General features: G+C 37.0%; 1 protein-coding gene and 1 long non-coding RNA gene across 2 annotated transcripts in view; one reads left to right on the top strand and one right to left on the bottom strand.

Annotated features, from left to right (window-relative positions):
* EYS (eyes shut homolog) overlaps positions 1 to 18,211 on the bottom strand; it is a 706,806-nt gene that overhangs the window by 182,032 nt on the left and 506,563 nt on the right. Inside the window, exon 35 of the mRNA XM_015621104.2 lies at positions 5,186 to 5,415. Coding sequence (XP_015476590.1) covers positions 5,186 to 5,415 — 230 coding nt within the window. The remainder of the gene's footprint in view (positions 1 to 5,185; positions 5,416 to 18,211) is intronic.
* On the top strand, positions 6,502 to 10,678 carry LOC107201605. Its single transcript, XR_004496490.1, has 3 exons — positions 6,502 to 6,541; positions 7,271 to 7,331; positions 9,855 to 10,678. It is a non-coding gene; the product is annotated as an uncharacterized LOC107201605 (long non-coding RNA).

Below are 18,211 nucleotides of genomic sequence, written 5' to 3'. Positions count from 1 at the left end.
TAGTCAATGACATACATTAGAAATGTTAAGTTAGGAGCAACATCTAGAAAAGCATCTATAAAAGTAACTTCTAATGTTCAGGGTGATATTATCAAGTATTTCTCAACAAAACAGGAATTCAGCAAGGGTATCCTGGGGAACAAATGGAGCAAAGTCTTTAGTGTGACTGTTCCAACTGAAATGCCTGCAACAGCCTTCCATTTTACTGCTATTTTTGCAGCTTTGTCAAAGGAGTTGACCTTTAAGTAATGTACAGAATATACACAGGCAACATATCAAATTAAACAGATTTCCTGGGTTTAACACATGACATTTAAATACTCTTTTTATTGAACAATTTATAAAACTTTTACGGAATACTAAAAATTTTGGAGACTTTAAAAATGTTAATCTCATAATTAACAGTCAAGGATGTACTATCTTCACACATGCAAGACACTGATATTCCAAACCTATTGCTATGAACTTTCCAGTAATACACCACCATCTGCTTTTATGTTAAAGCAGAACCATTGCAGTTTTTTTCCACTCGTGAGGGAATTTCACAATGAAGCAGATAACACAGCTGAACTAATAAAGAAAGAATGATACATTTAATGTTAAAGTCAAAAAGCTTATTTATACAGAAATGAAAAAGAAAAATGGGTTGGGCAGAGAACTTTATATATAATTTATAGTATTATATAAAGTATATTTATATATACTTTATATATATGTGCACTTTATATATACTTTATAGTATTCCCTGTTTATAAAATCCTCCCTTTCTACTGGATGAAAGCAGTCATGTAGCACTCACCACTAATTAATGAAGATTAATTTTACATGATAAACATATCTTTTATACTGCATTTTAATGAAGGTTTAAAATACATCTTGTACTAACTTCTAATTTCCATTTAACTTTGGTAATTTGTAGCAGAAAAAAAAAAAAAAAAAGGAAAACAGAAATACTGAAAGCAGTGTAAAAGGGAGAAGAGGCCTCACCCAGATGGTTGCCTTTCCATGCTCTATGGTATCCTCACTTTGGCCTGTGGTTTGTAACCAGTGTTGATAACTTCAGTTTGAATTTGGTAAATCAATGATTTGTATGTATATTATTCTATTTCCTTAGAAAAATGGAGATAGACTTCCATTTTCCAAAACTGTCATTTAGAGATATTTCAGAGGTATCTGTTCAGAGTAAGTATGCTGTGTATTTAGATAAACTTCCTTGGTCTGATATATCCATATGGACAATTATGACTTGAATGTATTTCTTGTAAGGGCATAACAACCTGCTAGAGGTTGCTAGCCAAGGAATAATTGAATAAAAACAAGAAATTGCATTTAATAATACATATCAAGTTAAAACAGATAACTGATAATGATAGTCACTTGCTCTCTCTCTAGAAAGTGTTCTTATACACTGTAAGAAAAATAGTTACTAACAAACTAGGTGATCTTACTGTTGTTATTAAATCAAAAAATTCACTCATTCTATGTATTGGTGCATTTTGTTAATATACGGTTTATAGATGGCTTGTCCCAGTTATTCTCCCCCACCCTGAAGGGGAATGGTTGTACCCCAGGTTATCTCCTCCTTTTCCAAAATGCCACTCATCCCCATTTTCCAGAAAATTCCATGTCAATCTCCCCCTTTTACCAATCATCCTAAACTCCCAGCTGCCCATATTGTGTGCCCTGCTCCTGATTCCAGACCCTTCCCTGTCTATCATTGTAAACCCCTCCCTTTGTTCTGGAACCTTCCCTGTCAATTCCCTTACCCTTGAGACCCCATTGGCCTGTGTGACCTGCCCTCTCCTCCCCTTGTATCCATTGGCCCTGGAAAAGTACTCCCCTCCCTTTACTCCACCCTCATGGATTCCCCATTGGTTGGTTGCTTCTTTCCGCCCCTCTGTTCTGAGTTATATTTAATCCCATGCATAGCAGCGCTCAGGGCCTTTTGGTCCCTGGCCCCTTCTGGCAAATGAAGCCTCTGGATTTCACACCAAAGACACCTTTTTTTTTTTTTTTATTCTGGTCCTCAGTACAATCCTATCTTTGCAAACTGTAGAGCATTGTGCCCTAGCCCATGTTTCCTGAGTAAGCTGCACTCCAGATTGCCTTGTTTTCTGGGGGCAGCCCACTCTTGTTGCAGTGCCCAGAGCTGGCTGGACAGGAAAGTCTGATGATGAGACAATTCTAGTGAAGCCAAGATATCCACAGAGGCTTAGTATGTGACACCCATAGGACTGTTAATATGACAGGTAAGTGTATGATGAGTTTCTTGCTGAAACTTAGTTGATGGTAGGTACAAGCCAGTTCACAAAGATGATTAATGAAAATATATTGCAGAATTGTAGAGGTATACATAATCGCATGTTTAAAACAGATCACAGCTATCTTTAATGAGTCAAGAGAAAATTTCCTTGACTGTAATATAGTGTCTGTATTGTATATATGATAAATTATTTTCTCCATTGGGAGGTCTATGGTAAATAATTATAAAATTATTGCAGGTGCTCTTATCTCCTGTCATTATGAGCTCTCTCTAGATATCTTGAAGAACAGATCTCTGAATTTCAAAGGCTTATAATCACAGTTCAGTTGGACAAATTCTGGTTTCATTAGACTAAATTATCAATCTCATTGAAAATTTAAGATTAAATAAAATCACTCTATGCTGCAGTTTTCAGTTGTTAAATACAGGATCCATAAAGTCACATTCTGATCTATATAAAGATGCAATGTGACAGCATGAGCTCTGGGATGTGGCTGCCCCAGTGAGCTCCCAGCTGATGAACATGTCAGATACGGCAGCCCTGGCTGACCCTAGAGCACTAACAAAAAGGAAGAGGCTGTTCCCTGTATTGAACAAGGGGTTTCAGAGGGTAAAAACAGAGCTCTGTGAAAAGAAAACTTAATTCATCTTCTCCACACAAAAAGGAAAAAGAAATGTTATTCTTCCAGTACTATTAGACAATCTACGTGGAAATATTAAACAGTCTTAATATCTTAACCTCATGTGAGCTGTGGGAAAGCAAAAGGCATCTCTTCCAGTATTAGGAAAAAATGAAAAAGATATCTCGTGGAAACTGGGTGTTTGACTACCAAAAGGGTGGTACGAATATACAGCTCAGGTTATGTTCTCCAAAGGAGCTACTAGTTTCAGGGTTTATTTAAAGCTTCTATTCTGTTTTATTGAATGGAATGGTTACTGGTGTACCTTATGTAGAGTCACTCTTAACCATCAGAAGGGATTTGGTTACAACTGCAACTTAGTGTGTGTCCCCTGCTTTTAATTTGCTCTCGGGGTGGTCATGATTCAGTCATTTTCACACATGATTTTTTAAACAGAATCACAGAAAGAGAGAGAGAAGGGATCTCCTTCATTTACGGGACTAAGATAAACTTCCTTGGAAGAAAAATTTCCTTGGACATGTAGTTGGCAGTCAACTGTTTCCAATGTACAAACTCTTCTGGCCTGCATTGGTTAAGCTTCAAAGGAGAAAATGGCTTAGAATGCTGCATTTTTGAATGACCAACATAAAAACAGCTTTTTCAGTCAGTGAAAAAGGTAGGTAAGGTACTTTCCTCAAAGTCTGTGGCACATGGAAGTACTCAGCTCAGATAATATTCTTCGAACACAGATTATGTCAGTTATCATTAAAAACACCAAACTGTAGTAGGCTCCTGGAGACCAACAGATCAGCTGGAAGGTCAGAAGAAGGCAGCAATCAGACACTGGTGGAATGAACCAGTAGGTCCCACAGAGTGGTTATGCACACAAACTGATATGGCCTGTTACCACAGGATGTCTGTCAAACGCCTGCTTAAATTGAACATCGCTTACTCCTGGCACAACCCTTGCAAAAAGCCAGAACCTGCTCTCATCCAAAATGCCACAGATGATGCTGATAAAAAGGATGCATTCTTTGGAACACAGAAGGAAATTCTGGCACATAAAATGCATGTAAATAAATAAGAAACTTATTGAAATGTTGCAAATACTTCATTGAAGAACTAACCAGATATTTTACGTTTTAGGGAAACACACTTTTAATTTCACTATTTCATGTTGCAGTTTCCACAGCTGCAGTGTATTGTGAGCAAGTGCAAAGAGTATGCCCCAGATACTAAATATGTAGAAAATACTCACGGGATTCAATTTTGACACTGAAAATTTACAAAGATATGTTTTATTATAAACTTGAAAAGGCTACATGGTAAAATATTCTCTGATACCTGAGCACCACATGACTTTTTTTCTTTTTGAGCTGACAGCTTTCACATATAGTGAGTGCAATGACCTATTTTTAAACAGTAATACAAGGTGATGCTAGCTCAGATACACTGGCAGTCTGGCAAGGGTGTTCTTAACTCTAGTTGCTTGTATTTCATACCATGGGAAGTTCATTAGGAGGTTGATATAGTTACATAAACATAATCTAGACATTTTTTTGGTTCTTTTCCTGTGCACCAGTAATGCCTTTTAGTGCTATGAGACTTTTATCTACTGAAATTCATAACCCACAGTACCTTAAAGGCTAAAAGAGTTTTTGAAGCCAGCTAAGAAATTTACTTTAAAAAAGAACTTTCTGAAAATCAATAATGAAAAGCAATTACAATTACAAAACAGAAATATTGATCAGTTTGCCTTATAGCCTTAATTCATTTTACAAAGAAACCAAAATTACTAAAAGAATTATTTTTTTATTCAAATTCTAATTAAAATATGTTCATTTGATTGATGTGTGCTTTATGAGCAACAGTAGTAGAAGTATAAATGAGTCACAGAGTAAAGAAAAAGCCTTTTTCAACAAAGGATCTGACACAGAGATGGAAAAAATCCAATCTGTAGAAATGGAAAGCATAATCTTTTGAGAAAGTCAGCTTTCTTCTGTCCCAGAAATAATACACTGAAAAACATATATTAAAACTGTGCACAACAACAGTGCAGTGGTTTTTTTTTATTAACTCAAATTGCAGCTCTTAGGAGTGTGCCTGACCAATATCACCTAATTTACACTGCAAATAAGTATTATCCAAATTACCTCAATGAATTTGCTCCTCAGTTAATCAAAAGTAACTGGGATGAAAAGCAGAGAAATATGACAATCAATACCTCTTCCCCCTTTTCATCTCCAAAGCAGAATAAGACTTTTATTTCATAACTAATAAAGAACAAAATGATCACTGTTACCTTTTTCACAGAATCGACCGGTGAAGTGTAGTGGGCAGTCACACTGGAAGGAGGCAGCCCCGGTAGGCAGAGAGAGAGGATGACAAGTGCCTCCATTATGGCACAGTCCTTCCTGGCACACAGATGGTGATGCAGGGGAAATCTGAGAGGGCACACCAGGGTCAGGCAAGCGAGGCACATCAGAAGAAACCATGGGGAATGCTGTTGATAGATGTGTGGGTACAGAGATTCTGAAAGGAGAGAGACAACATATTAAAGAAAAAAAATAAAAAAATTGAGCTGCAATTTTGTTACTACACTTAAGCTTCAATTTATATTAGTTTGTTTTTTTAAATAAAAATTCAGACTAAAGAAAATATGAATATATAAGAGATTCCAAAATCAAGACCCATCCTGAAAACTTGCAAAACAACAGAGAAGATACTTTTTCCTGTGAGGGAGCAAGGAATAGCCTTCATGCAAGTAGCACAGTCTTTATGTGCTCTTAGAATTAATTTTCGGTGGATGTCAACAATGGTTGATAAATAAACACAGGCTTCACTTATTAAATTACTCATTGCTTGAAGTTACCAAAACTTGTAAGACAATTCTATAAGAGACTTCCATAGAAGTAGATCAAGCATGCATAGCAGAAGCAAAAAAGCTCTACTACAGAAACACAGTGTATTTAATTCACAGAAATACCGGGGAGAAAGGGGAAAGGTGAAGAAAAAGAAAGACTTTCTTGGTTTAATACCATCTGTTTGCCAACTCTGTTTATTACAGTTTTTTGTCTCTTCCAAAGAGCCAAACTTGTGACCATGAAAACTCTGCAAATGTAAGGCTTCCAATTTACTGTGCACAACTAATACACAATCACACAAATTTACTGTGGTGAGGAAAAAGCAGAAGTAATCAAGAGCGCAAGAAGATTTCTGACTATTTAATAAGATTTATCACTTAAAAAATAGATTCTCACTGAATTTTGCATATGACATTCTTCTTTCATTTTCTGAAGTTCAAGAGATACTATTTTTATCCCAAAAAACAATTCCTAATTCTGAATTCTAATTTGGAAACCAAAATCTAATTAACTAATCTTACTATTTATACCTCCTTAATAATTCAAAATTTTGTGAATATTTCTCTTAATGTTGTGCCAAAAAAAAAAAGTGATCTAGAGCACCTCTCCTATGAATACAGGTTGAGAGAGTGAGAGAGTTGTTGGGACTGTTTGGCCTGGAGAAGAGAAGGCTTTGGGGAGACCTAATTGTGAACTTCCAGTACCTGAAAGGGCACACAGGAAAGCTGGAGAGGGACTTTCCATGGGAGCATGTAGTGACAGAAGAAGGAGGGATGGCTTTAAGCTGAAGGAGGGTAAGTTTATATTAGATATTAGGAAAAAATTCCTTACTGTGGGGGTTGTGAGGCACTGAATTAGGTTGTCCAGAGAAGTTGTTGGTGCCTCAACCCTGGAAGTATTCAATGCCAGTCTGGATGGGGCTCTGAGTAACCTGCTCAGGTGAATGGTGTGCCAGACTATGGCAGTGGGAACTACATAATCACTAAGATCCTTTCCATGGAAACCTATGATTCTGTAAAAGGTAGATGAGGTTGAACTGAAATATCACTAACATTTTGACCAAAATAAAGCATAGAGATTAAGTGCTTAATGCAATGGTTTTTAGGCACCACAGTTAGAAAAAGAGTATTTTTTGGCAATATGTTGAACATCAACAGTCAAATTCATGCTTATTTTGGTGACAATGATGGCATAAAGTTTCTTTACAAAAAACAAAAACTAAAAGAAGCCCAGATATTGGCCCCTGCTGTGCCCTTCCCTTTCTCTTTGTCTCCTGTTCCTGTATCAGCTAAAACTTCTGCTTCACCATATTTTAGAGCTGGGAGTACGTCTTAAAAAGGAGCATTGGAAAGTGATGATGCACCAGTAGATCGCAACTGCAGAAACAAGATAGGTGGGGACGCAATTCAGTACGACATTGCATTCACTGCTCCAAGCATCTGTCTAACTTCCTCATTTTTTCATACCCCATTTACCTGAAAACTGATTTTAATAATTTGCTTTTTTTTGAATCTATCTTTTAGGACGTACTAACATGATTCATAATATTCTGAGAAAATATCCAGCCAACATAACACATCCCAGGTAAGTAAGTTGTCTGTTAATGCCACTATTAAAAATCTGCTTCTCCAAATTATCAATACAGCAAAAAAAGGATACATACCCCGAGGCAGTTAGGAAAGAAAAGGAGGTGAGCAGAGGAAGGAGACAAATCATTCAGGGCAAAGTAAATGTTTGAGGGGACCCAAAGAAGAGCACAGTAACTGAGAAAGGAGTCGAGCCTGGGAAAGAACAAAAGGGACACGGGGCTTATGTGACAGTAGAGAGAAGATGTGCAGAGCCATAATAGTAAGGAAAACATTAGAATGGGATACTTAAGCAGGGATGCAGTATGCATCCAAACCACAAAATAGCCAAAACACACACAGTATGGTGCTTAGCAATGAGTATTTCAAGGCAGTGATCTGCTTTATATGAGAGAAAAGCATCCAACAAAATGGCAGTCATCAAGTAATTTTTGGCTGAAAAGAAATCCTTAAAGTATTTTTGAGTCTGAAGACTTGCTAATAGAAGGCTCAACTTTAACTGGACTTTAAGAAAATAAGTGACTTACTGTTTATTTCTATTTAGATGAATTGAATAACAACATTTCCATTTCCATAAATACAATGAAAACAGCATAACTGCTGCATTTACAATAATACTTTTCTCCTAAGGGATATAACTCACATGAACTTCATGTAGGCTATTCATAGCAACATTAAGGGTGCACTAATGTGTATTATCTTCTACCAGCAAGCACAGCAAATCTTCTATTTGCTAGCACAGCAAATTAAAAATGCTTAGTCACCTGCTGGGTTTATAATCTTTGATTAAAAGTAAATAACCAAAAATCTTGATTTTGTCCCCAGGCATAACCTAAACATTGCAGAAATTCTGAACTAATAGTAGGTTTATGTAAAGATTTAGAAAATTACAGGAGAAATTTATTGGGAGCAATTAATGGTATTTGTTGATTTTTCTGTTACTCCTGGAAAAAATAAATCAACAAAAACTACATAAAACCTGGGGAATTGACACAGTATAAACTAAGCTCTTACCATCAGGTATTAGAGAGATAATTTTTCTAATGACAGACAATCCTGTCTGACCACTGCAAAATTTACTTCTCTGAACCTGTTCACAGCTACTGTCAGCGGTAAAATGCTGAACAAGACAGAGAGCTGTCTGACTGGCAGGTGCATTCTTGTCTCTACTGAAAGCACTGATTTCCAGCTGTGGAAGTTACACATCCCCTTTCTGATGGGAAGCTACTGTTTTTCTCTTAAACAGAATCACAGCAGTGCGCTTTAAAGGAAATTTTATGAGCGCAAGTAATGCAGCCTTGCTTCATTTTTTGGTTGACATTCTAATCTGCAGAGAAGAAAAGAAAGGAAAGCTACTTGGTAGGCTGATTTCTCCCCGGTTCATTTGCTAATTTTTCACAGGATGTCAGCCTTTGCAGTGTTGTTCTGGATGTTTTGCTTCTAGATGGTGCCTGACTGTGTTTGTGCCAGCACTGCTTCCAGGCACCCCGCAGCTCCCTGCCTTGCCACAAAAGCAGGGCAGAGTTTGTTGGGGCTGGTTAGTGGGGCAAACATCTGCAGCTGTGCTCACAAGCCGTTCAAGCTGCTGCTCTGAATAAGCAATGACCTCAGCTCAATGAATTTTAGCTAAAACATTGTTTGAATGAAGAGCTGGGAAGCATTTGAAGTAAAATAGTAATTGAGGTGTTAAAAGTTTTGACGAAGTGTAACAAAAATATATCAAGCAAAACTTGATTCACTGTTACTCCACAACAAGACCACAATTTTATATTTGTTTTTTCTTTTCTTTTCAATTTCCCAGGCTGTTGCTGCCTTTCAGGTCAACTATGTGCATAAAGATCTTTTAACTTGCTGCAAGCATCAACACATTGTTTTTAATCTTAAAATGAGCTTAAAAAGCTGAGTTTTAAAGGCCTGCAAGCTTGTGTTTCATAGCTGAGTGCATGTAAGCTTGAAGCGCTTGTCTAAACATAGACGTTAGTGCAATTTGAAGTCTTGTTTATTTTATATTACACTGTTTGCCACTCAAGGAGATGTATGATGAACTGAATGGCAGGAATATAGCATTTAGAGGTCATGTTCCATGTTATGTTATTAACCAAAAGCACATACCCAAAACAGCTGTGCTTCCCTCTCCCATACACTCTCCTCTATTCAATGAGAGGCGGTAACTATCAGTGTGTGGAGTCAGAGGCACTGCAGCTTATAAAGCTACCAGCACCTCTGGGATGCCCTGCTCTGCAGTGACCTGGCAGTGGGGAGCTCAGCCTGACAGGGGCTTACCTGTGTGCTGCCAGTTTAGCCCCTGCACCAGGGCACTGACCCTGCCATGAGAGTTGTCAGCCTGAAGGAAGGAAGGCTCCAGGGAATCTGATTTGTTTGTGTGAATACGTGAGTGGGGAGGGAAGGGGAAGGGATGGAAGCAGATACTTCTTGCTGGTGGCCAGGACATACAGCAATGGCCACAAACTGAAATGCAAGAAATTCTACCTGAAGGAGTTTTTTTGGTTTTTTTTTTCAGGGTGATCTATGTATATAATGGACTTCAAACTGAGACCTGCAAAGGGAGAAGATTCTCCCCCAAGTTATTCATTATCAGGCTGATGGCAGATGTGTCTACAGAAGCACTCTGACATTTCCCATGAAGCAGGTTGGTGAGACAAGCAATGGCACGGGAGTCCCTGTGATATGATAACATCTCCAATGCCTGTATCTTCTGGTACTTATGCACTTAACATTTTATTACTGGAGTAATGGATTTAGCCTTATCTGATATGAGTGGGATAAGGCAGTTTGTATTTTTATCTTGCCAATAAAGTAGTTTCTGCTGGGAAGCAACTGCTTTTATTTGCAGTTTTCTCCAGTGGAAAAGGGTGCATCTGCCGTTTTTCTTAGGTTGTGACAGAATATTGTTTTAAGTGAATGTTTTAGAATTTGGAGCCAAAAGGAAGATTTTTCAAGAGCATTAGAATGCATGGTATAGTATAATTTGAAAGTTTATGAAACTGAAAACAACTGCACTTCATAGAAATGTTGGTTTAAACAGGAATAAATATGTAGTACCTTGAATGCAATTTGGCAAGAATTAATAAAGCCTTTTACAGGCTGTTTATTTCACTGTTCACAACCATGTCAAGCAGAGTACTTTAAATGGCATCTCACTGATTTCAGTGAATCCACAGAGCAGTATATCTGTGCACTTACCCTCCCGGAGACACCATCTACATCACTCAACACAGTAATTGTGAAAACAATTCAAGAACTTACCAGATATGGATTATTTATATTCTGCAGTTTATATGTGACTCTGATTTCCTCACTCATCACAATTTTTGTTTTAGTTAAAAGTGCTGGGGGTCAGTTTTCTAAATAAAGATGATATATGCTCAGGCATATCTCTTAAAAAATTAAATTTTCAGTGTATGCTCCAGACTGTGAGCCCAGCTTCCCTCTTCTATGAGCCACAACATTTGGTAGCCGAACCCAGTGATATTGTAGTTGCAGCTTTCCATTAAAAAATTCGCAACTGGAATGACATCATTATTTGCAACTGCTTTTGTACACACAGAATCTCATTTAATGGTGCAAACTCTTAGCAATGCAAATAATATATTCAATATACAATGCAGCCAAAGATGTGAGAATGAAATTAACAGAACAAAGTTGATGAAAGCTCTGTTTACAAATAGGAAGAAAAGATTTAAACTCTAGGATGCATAGCAGTGCTGGATATGGGAAGAAATGTCAGTTACAGACAGCTGAAAGTGGAAAGAGGAAAAAGAAAAACTTGTACTAAGACATATTCCTGCTGTTTCCTCTAAAGTATATCGATTCCATGAACCTTGCAGTGGCTAAGTAAGTTACTGCAGCAACAATACTTTATGTTGAAGGTTTAACAGCAAAAACCTTTCTAAACTAAATGTTGACATGAGTGAGTGTTCCTTAGATGATACTTGAAAAACACCCTTAGTCCCTAAGTTTAGGACAATTGTTAAAACAATGTTTTTTTAAAAACTGAAGAACTGAATTTCCATACCAAATCCAGTCATCTTTTTACTTGGCTTGCTTGAGGAAATAAGGGAGCATTAAATCTTTCAGTTGTTCACACTGACCTTTACTTAAGCATAAAACATTACATGTACCAGTGATCCAAACATTAAACTCAAAAAAAAGGAAAGAGGTCAAACTGCTGAGCACTGAGTGGACCAGTGTACAAATCTTACACCTTTGGAAGTTTAAACAAATCTCAAATCTGTGTGAACTTCAGCTTTCTCTTTTACATTTAGTCAATAATCACAGTTGGAAAACCTCTCACCAGTTTCATCTTAGCTGTTATTTAGAAGAAGACCACTAGAAAGGCCTAAGCACCACATCTTTTTGTTGATTTCTGCAACTACTTTTGTTTCTTGAAACTGGTGGCTTTGAAAGGAAATAAATACTTGCATTCTCTCTTTGAAGATTCTTTCAGCAGATGAAAACTGTTATTTTGGTTTTTTTTACATGATGCTGTACTTGTCCTCCTGAAAAGGCTCTGCAAAATTAGAATATAAGCATTCTGCTCCAGTCCTAAATGTCTGAGTAAATTGCTCTGGATAAATTGAGTTCCTGTAACAGAGATGCTGTGACAGCTATCTCAAAAATCTCAATTCCAGAATGGAGTAACTACTGTTTACCAAAGATTCTAAGTTCAAGCAGTAAAAACCCATGGATAACATCTATAATTTAGACTCCAAACTGCATGATCTACCTATGCAATATTATTGCACAATGTGTCTGTGATGGATACAGGAGAAGCACTTCTAGATCCTGAATATGCAATTGATTTCCTAAGCAATAATTAATTCAGGCAAGACTTCTGCATTGTAATTTTCAGGGCTATAGTAGCCAAACTTTGGTATTTGCCCACAGCAAATATTGTCAAGATGAATAGTGCCCTGCTTGGACAAGAAAAAACCCTGAAATGGCTTCAAGAGATATACTTAAAAAACAATTGGTACGGTGGAAAAATACAAATCTGTACTCAGGTAAATAATCTAGCCAAGGGGTGGCAACCATATGTGCACACTTTTCCTTTACCCATTCAACACTTATTCCATGCAGGACATTCAATACTTACTCTATGCAGGACAGAACAAACAGACTGCTCTGGGGAATTCTTACAGTACTTCTGGAAGGTGTTTATAATTCCACCAAGCTAAGGACAGAACTGAAATCAAGAATCTGATAAACCAGAAGAGCGCTCTTATCACTGATCTGGGGAATAAAAGCAGAAAGAAGGGATGTACCAACCCTAGACCTGTCTTTTACAGTCTCATCTCAATTTCTTCCAGGAATATTTAGAAGATACTGTTCTCTCTGAGATACACTTATAGAAGAGAGGCATTCTCAGATACTAAGAAGTGTGAGAAGAACTCTTACGAGAATCAAGATGCTTTAAGAAATGAATGGCAGACTGGAAATTCAATGTGTCCTGACTACATTAGCAATAAAATTCAGTTTTGAGAGTACATACTTTGTTTTTAGAGGTCTCACAAAAGAATAGTTTAGGCCTTTAAATAATTTTTACAGATGCACAGCCTTATTTATTTTAGGATTGGTTTCCCCATGTGCTGAAAATATTTCTTACCCACTTAATAGAAGTAGGGAAGATACACATTTGTGGTTTTGGCTGGGACAGAGTTACAGTAGCAATTGTCTGTGTTGTGGATTCCTACTGAGAGCAGTGGTGGTAATATAGCGATGTTCTAGTTACTGCCACACAGTGTTTGCACACAGTCAAGGCCTTTTCTGCTCCTCACCCCACCCCACTGATGAGCAGGCTGGGAGTGTACAAGGAGCTGGAAGGGCACACAGCCTGATCCCAACTGCCCAAAGGGACTATCTGTTGTGTCATGATCAGCATATGAGGCTGGGTGAAGAAGAGGAATACTTGCAGTGATGGCATTTGTCTTCCTAAGTCAATGATGCAAGTGATGGAGAACTGCTTTCTGGAGACGGCTGAGCCTCTACCTGCCTATGGGAAGTAGTGAATGAATTCCTCATTTTGCTTTGCTTGTCCAAGGCTTTAGCTTTACCTATTAAACTGACTTTACCACCACTCATAAATTTTCTTACTTATACTTTTTGATTCTCTCCCCCATCCCACCAGGGAGGACTGAGCAAGTGGTGGAGTGGGGGCTAGTTGCCAGCTGGGGTTAAATCATGACATTTTATAAATACTAATTAAGATTCCTGGATAGAAAGCAATTTTCTATTCAAAGACTGTGTTACTGGAGAGAAACAGTAATTAAAAAAAGCATTCTGTATCACACATTATAGAAATTAACATAAAAGCTGTCCTGAAAGCAAGATGAGAATGATATGTTGAAATCATTAGTACAGAAAGAGTTAAAAATGCAGAGTACTGTTATGTATCATCTAGTCTTTCTTCCAGACTTAATTTCTAATTATATCTTAATGCTGGAGAATGGCTGACATGCATAAACACAAACATCATTTATTCATCAGTAATTTGGCATTTAATTAAAATATTACTGCATTCTCATTGAGTGCATAAGAAAGAGTGTTGTAAATATGACAGGTCAAAAAATCCCCATAATATTAAACGAGAGAATGAAAAAATACAGTACTTGAAACATCCTAAATAGAATTTTACAAGGTAAAAGGCAAAAAACTAAAATAATAGGCCTAAATGTATTTTTTTTTTCTGGGAGGAATGGGAGGAATAAATGATTTTATAATAAATAAAGTGCATGACAGATGACAGAGTAAATATCAGCCCATAGTTAAACTGGGTATTGGGGTCTACTTAAGAGCTGATGAGAATAGAGCTGTTAGCCTAGTTGTTTATCTCATGCACTCCCACATGCCCTCAGTTCCCCCATGCCCCATTATGTTCACTGGATTTCCACTTCCACTTCTAGCAGGGAGGTTGCTGCTGGTCTGGGGAGCTTGAGTGGAAAGTCGAGTCACACTGAGCTGCTGTCTATACTAATTGGTCTTGACTGTTACCAGCCACAGTCTCTGTGCATGCCCTGGTATTCATCTTCAGGCACCTCTCTTATCTTCATTACCCTCTCACACTTCCAGGATCTTTCTTCCAGCCAGGAGGTTTACCTTATTTTCTGGCCAATCTTCAGTCATCTGGGACCTTAACATGTAGCCAAAACTGATTGTAAATGCTGGAATGTGGCTTGGTGAGCTCTTCCATCACCTGTGTCAGTGCCCTTGGGTGAATCCCACCTGGCCCATCAGACTTTAGTGTCTCAATGGCTCAGCAGGTCACTAATTCCTCCTGGATTACAGGGGGTCTATGCTGCTCCTACCAGCTCATGTGACTGCTTGCCCTGAGGATAACTGGTCTTTCAGTTCAGTCTGAGGTAAAGGAGGAGTTAAGTACATCAGCCTTTTCCTCTTTCTCAGTGACAATGCTCCAAGGAAATGGAGATTTTCCTTGGCCCTTCTTTTGCTGCTAATGTATTTATGAAAACACTTTTTATTATCTTGCACAGCAGTGGCCAGATTGAATTCTAGTGGAGCTTTTTCCTTTAATTTTCTCTCTACATGACTTAATGATATCCTTGTACTCTTCCTGAGTAGCCTGCCACTTCTTGCAACGGTTTAAACTTTTTGTCCTGAAGTCCTGTGAAAGCTCCCTGTTCAGCCAGGACACCATTCTTCCCCACTGGCTCATCTTTTGGCACATAAGGTTAACCTCCTCTTTGTTATTAAAGAAGACCATTTTGTTATTAAAGATGGTTTTCTAAAATAGAGTACTGAAGAGCACCCAAAGTCCACCTTCTGTAAGTCCAAGGTAGAGGTTTAGTTGATCTCCTTCCTTACTTCATTGGGAATTGAAAACTTTACCATTTCATGGTTGCTGTGCCTCAGGCATCCTCCAGCAACTAATAGTCTCTCTGTGCAGAAATACAGTGTGAGATCAGCCTCCTGAATGATGCTTTTATCTCCTGTCACTTTATTAACTGCAGGCTTCAGGGTCTGCTACTATTGTTTGGTCCAGACATCGTTAAAATGTACAACCACTTGTATTGGTTGAAAAAGGTGGTTTCTGTTTAAGAATGAAAAAGTTCAATTTTGGATATTCATATGTCTGTCCTTTTATTACTTTTCTTATTTACAGGTTGACATTGTTTAAAATTTAATATTTTTCTTTTCCTACAGCAATACCATATTTTAGCATGTCCCAGTGTAAGAGACAATGCTGGTAGAATACTTTCTTTTCTTGGAATGACTGTAAGGGTACACTAAACAATGTTACATTTTTACTAGAGGGATTTTCCTAAAGGAAGACTGTTAAATGCTGGCTTAAGTAATATTTATCTTTCATGCAATTGGAAAACGATTGGAATTTTGGTCCAAATGTGTTTTTGTAACAAACATTCTGACTTTACCTGAGAGTGAACAAATACTGTAACTATGATGTTGAGAGCACCAAGGAGAGCTATCAATAACAAAGTAATTTAAAAGTTTGATACTTATGACCTCATGTTCAATCTCTTTTCGATTCCTAATTCTCCAAGGCATCAAAATGCCACCCCATATCATCTCTTTTCCTCCAAAATATTTGAAGAAATTTAATCTGCAAATAAAACTCCAGGACAGAATTCACTTTGTCAAACATTAACTGCTTAAGAGCTTTGAAACTGGCCTGAGCTGGCAACCATGGTTCTCCCTGTAGACAATCTATATGCACAGAGAGGCATCTCCAGCTCATCACATTCTAAGAAAAATAACCAGATTTTCTCCATCAATTAGAGGTGATACTAAATAAAGCAACTGTGATGAGTGAGGAAAAATTCCTACTTCTTCTGCTCACTATGTCACACTTAAAATTATTTGTGTTTTGAATATAGAGCTCAAAAACATCCAAAACCACTTTTACATATTGAAAACATTCCCTAAAAGCATTTCCCATAAATCATATACCTTTACAGCAAAGAATGGAGCTTACCTTACCTTTTTACAACCTAAAGTAGTATTTCTAACACTTTGGTCAGTTTAAGTTTCCAATGAATAGACTGGTGTTACTACATGTGTAACAGAATGTGACTCTAACTTAGGAAAATCTTAAAACATGGAGAGATAGTAACAGGCAACATTATCCAGACTGAGAAGTTTTATTTTTAGTGTGAAGAACTGGAAAAAAAAGTCCACAAGGAAATAAGAAAACTCCAGATGCCTTGTCAGCAGATTGCTGTCCTTCATTCCAACATGTGAGCAGTATTCAAGACTGCACAGGACCTAAGATCAAATGCAGCAGAAAAACATACCACTACTCTGCATTAAACTATTCATTTTTGATTATTTGATTAAGATTATGAATAATTAAGGGATAGTTAAGGAGTTGACTTGCCTTGATGTGGCTTATTTGAGAGAAAAATGTTATAACTGGATTATTCACACCCTCCCATCTTCTCAACAACCCAAAGGTTGTGAGAGATCATAGCAAGGTAGAAAACATAACAAACTTAAACTGTTTTATTGAAATTGTAAGGTGGCCATACTGTTCCAGGGTAACTTTAGAAGTTTTAGATATTTTGCATCCATTGATCCTAACAACTTTTATTTATCTTAAACACTACCTAAATGCAAATACCATGTCATTGATGGTTTGGGTACCCAGCTATGACTTGGCAATAGGCAACACCACTTGCAAAACTAATTGGTCTTTCCAACTACAAAACAAGTCTCAAAACAAGAGTAAAAAATAAACCTGAGGCAAACTGGGAGATTATTCTCAATGGCAGAGGATACTTCTCATTTTTACCTTCAAACTGAGCTATATTTTTCAGCCATTCTTTCTTGAGTAACTTTAAATCAGGAAGGGCAGCTATATTTAAAGCATTGATATTGGTGATTTAAGAGGGTCATTGCATCAAAGCAGGTCAGGTTTAATAATATCAGCCAAATGCTCATCATCATATCAACAAAAAACTTTCTGAATGCAGTCAGGTGGTTAAAAGATGTAAAATGTATGTTTAAGATATAAGTATGTTTTGCTTAATTTCTCAATTAAAACCAATAATACTTGGTTTCTGTGTGAAAAATTTAGATAACTCATTTAGTAATCAAGACTAAAATATCTAAGCTATAGATTTAAATTACAAAAATAAAACCCACCAAGGCAAGTAGATTTTGTTTTGCAATTTTCAAAGGGCTTAGAAGGGCTTAAGTGGTACAAATATACCTTCTAATCTAAAAATATAGTAATTTTATTCAATTAATCCAATTTTATAAAAATCTGTCAAAGTTTTCAGGGTGATATTCCAAAATTAGAGAATTTACCTTACTCTGTTTATATTATATTCTGAGTGGAAAGTTACTTAATGTAAATAAAACTAATCTCACGTGCAGCCAGAACTATCTTATCACTTAAGAGTTCTGAATGCTGCCAGATTTATTTCATATACTTTAACTCAGTTAATAATACTTTATATCTTGTGGTTTATGAAATGGATTTTATAATTGATAAATGCTGGAAGCCAGTTACTGATGTCACACTTGTGTTTATAGTGCCCAGAAGAGAGTTAATAATTTCCTATCATTTCCATACAATACTTACTCAATTTTGTAACATCAGTGAACTATGTTAGACAGTTAGTTCTAAGAAATTAATGCATTTTCAATTGACTAATGTAATTTGGCCTCCAGCCTACATCCTTACAGATGTAAAAACTTCACATTATATCTTGCTATTTAAGTACAGAATTTTTTGCAGGTTAAGGAATTCCAAGTCACTTTTTTTTGTCTTGTAGGACCTTGTAAGGATTGCATCATCTCCTATCTACCTCTTAAATTTAGCATTGGTGTAGAGAGGAAAAATGGGGAAACCTGGCTTCCAAAAACTGGTCAGAAGCA

The sequence above is a fragment of the Parus major genome, chromosome 3 (assembly GCF_001522545.3).
Source record: "Parus major isolate Abel chromosome 3, Parus_major1.1, whole genome shotgun sequence".
Classification (NCBI taxonomy): Eukaryota; Metazoa; Chordata; class Aves; order Passeriformes; family Paridae; genus Parus; species Parus major.
Note: the sequence above shows the minus strand (reverse complement) of the source record. Positions and strands in the feature narration are given on the sequence as shown.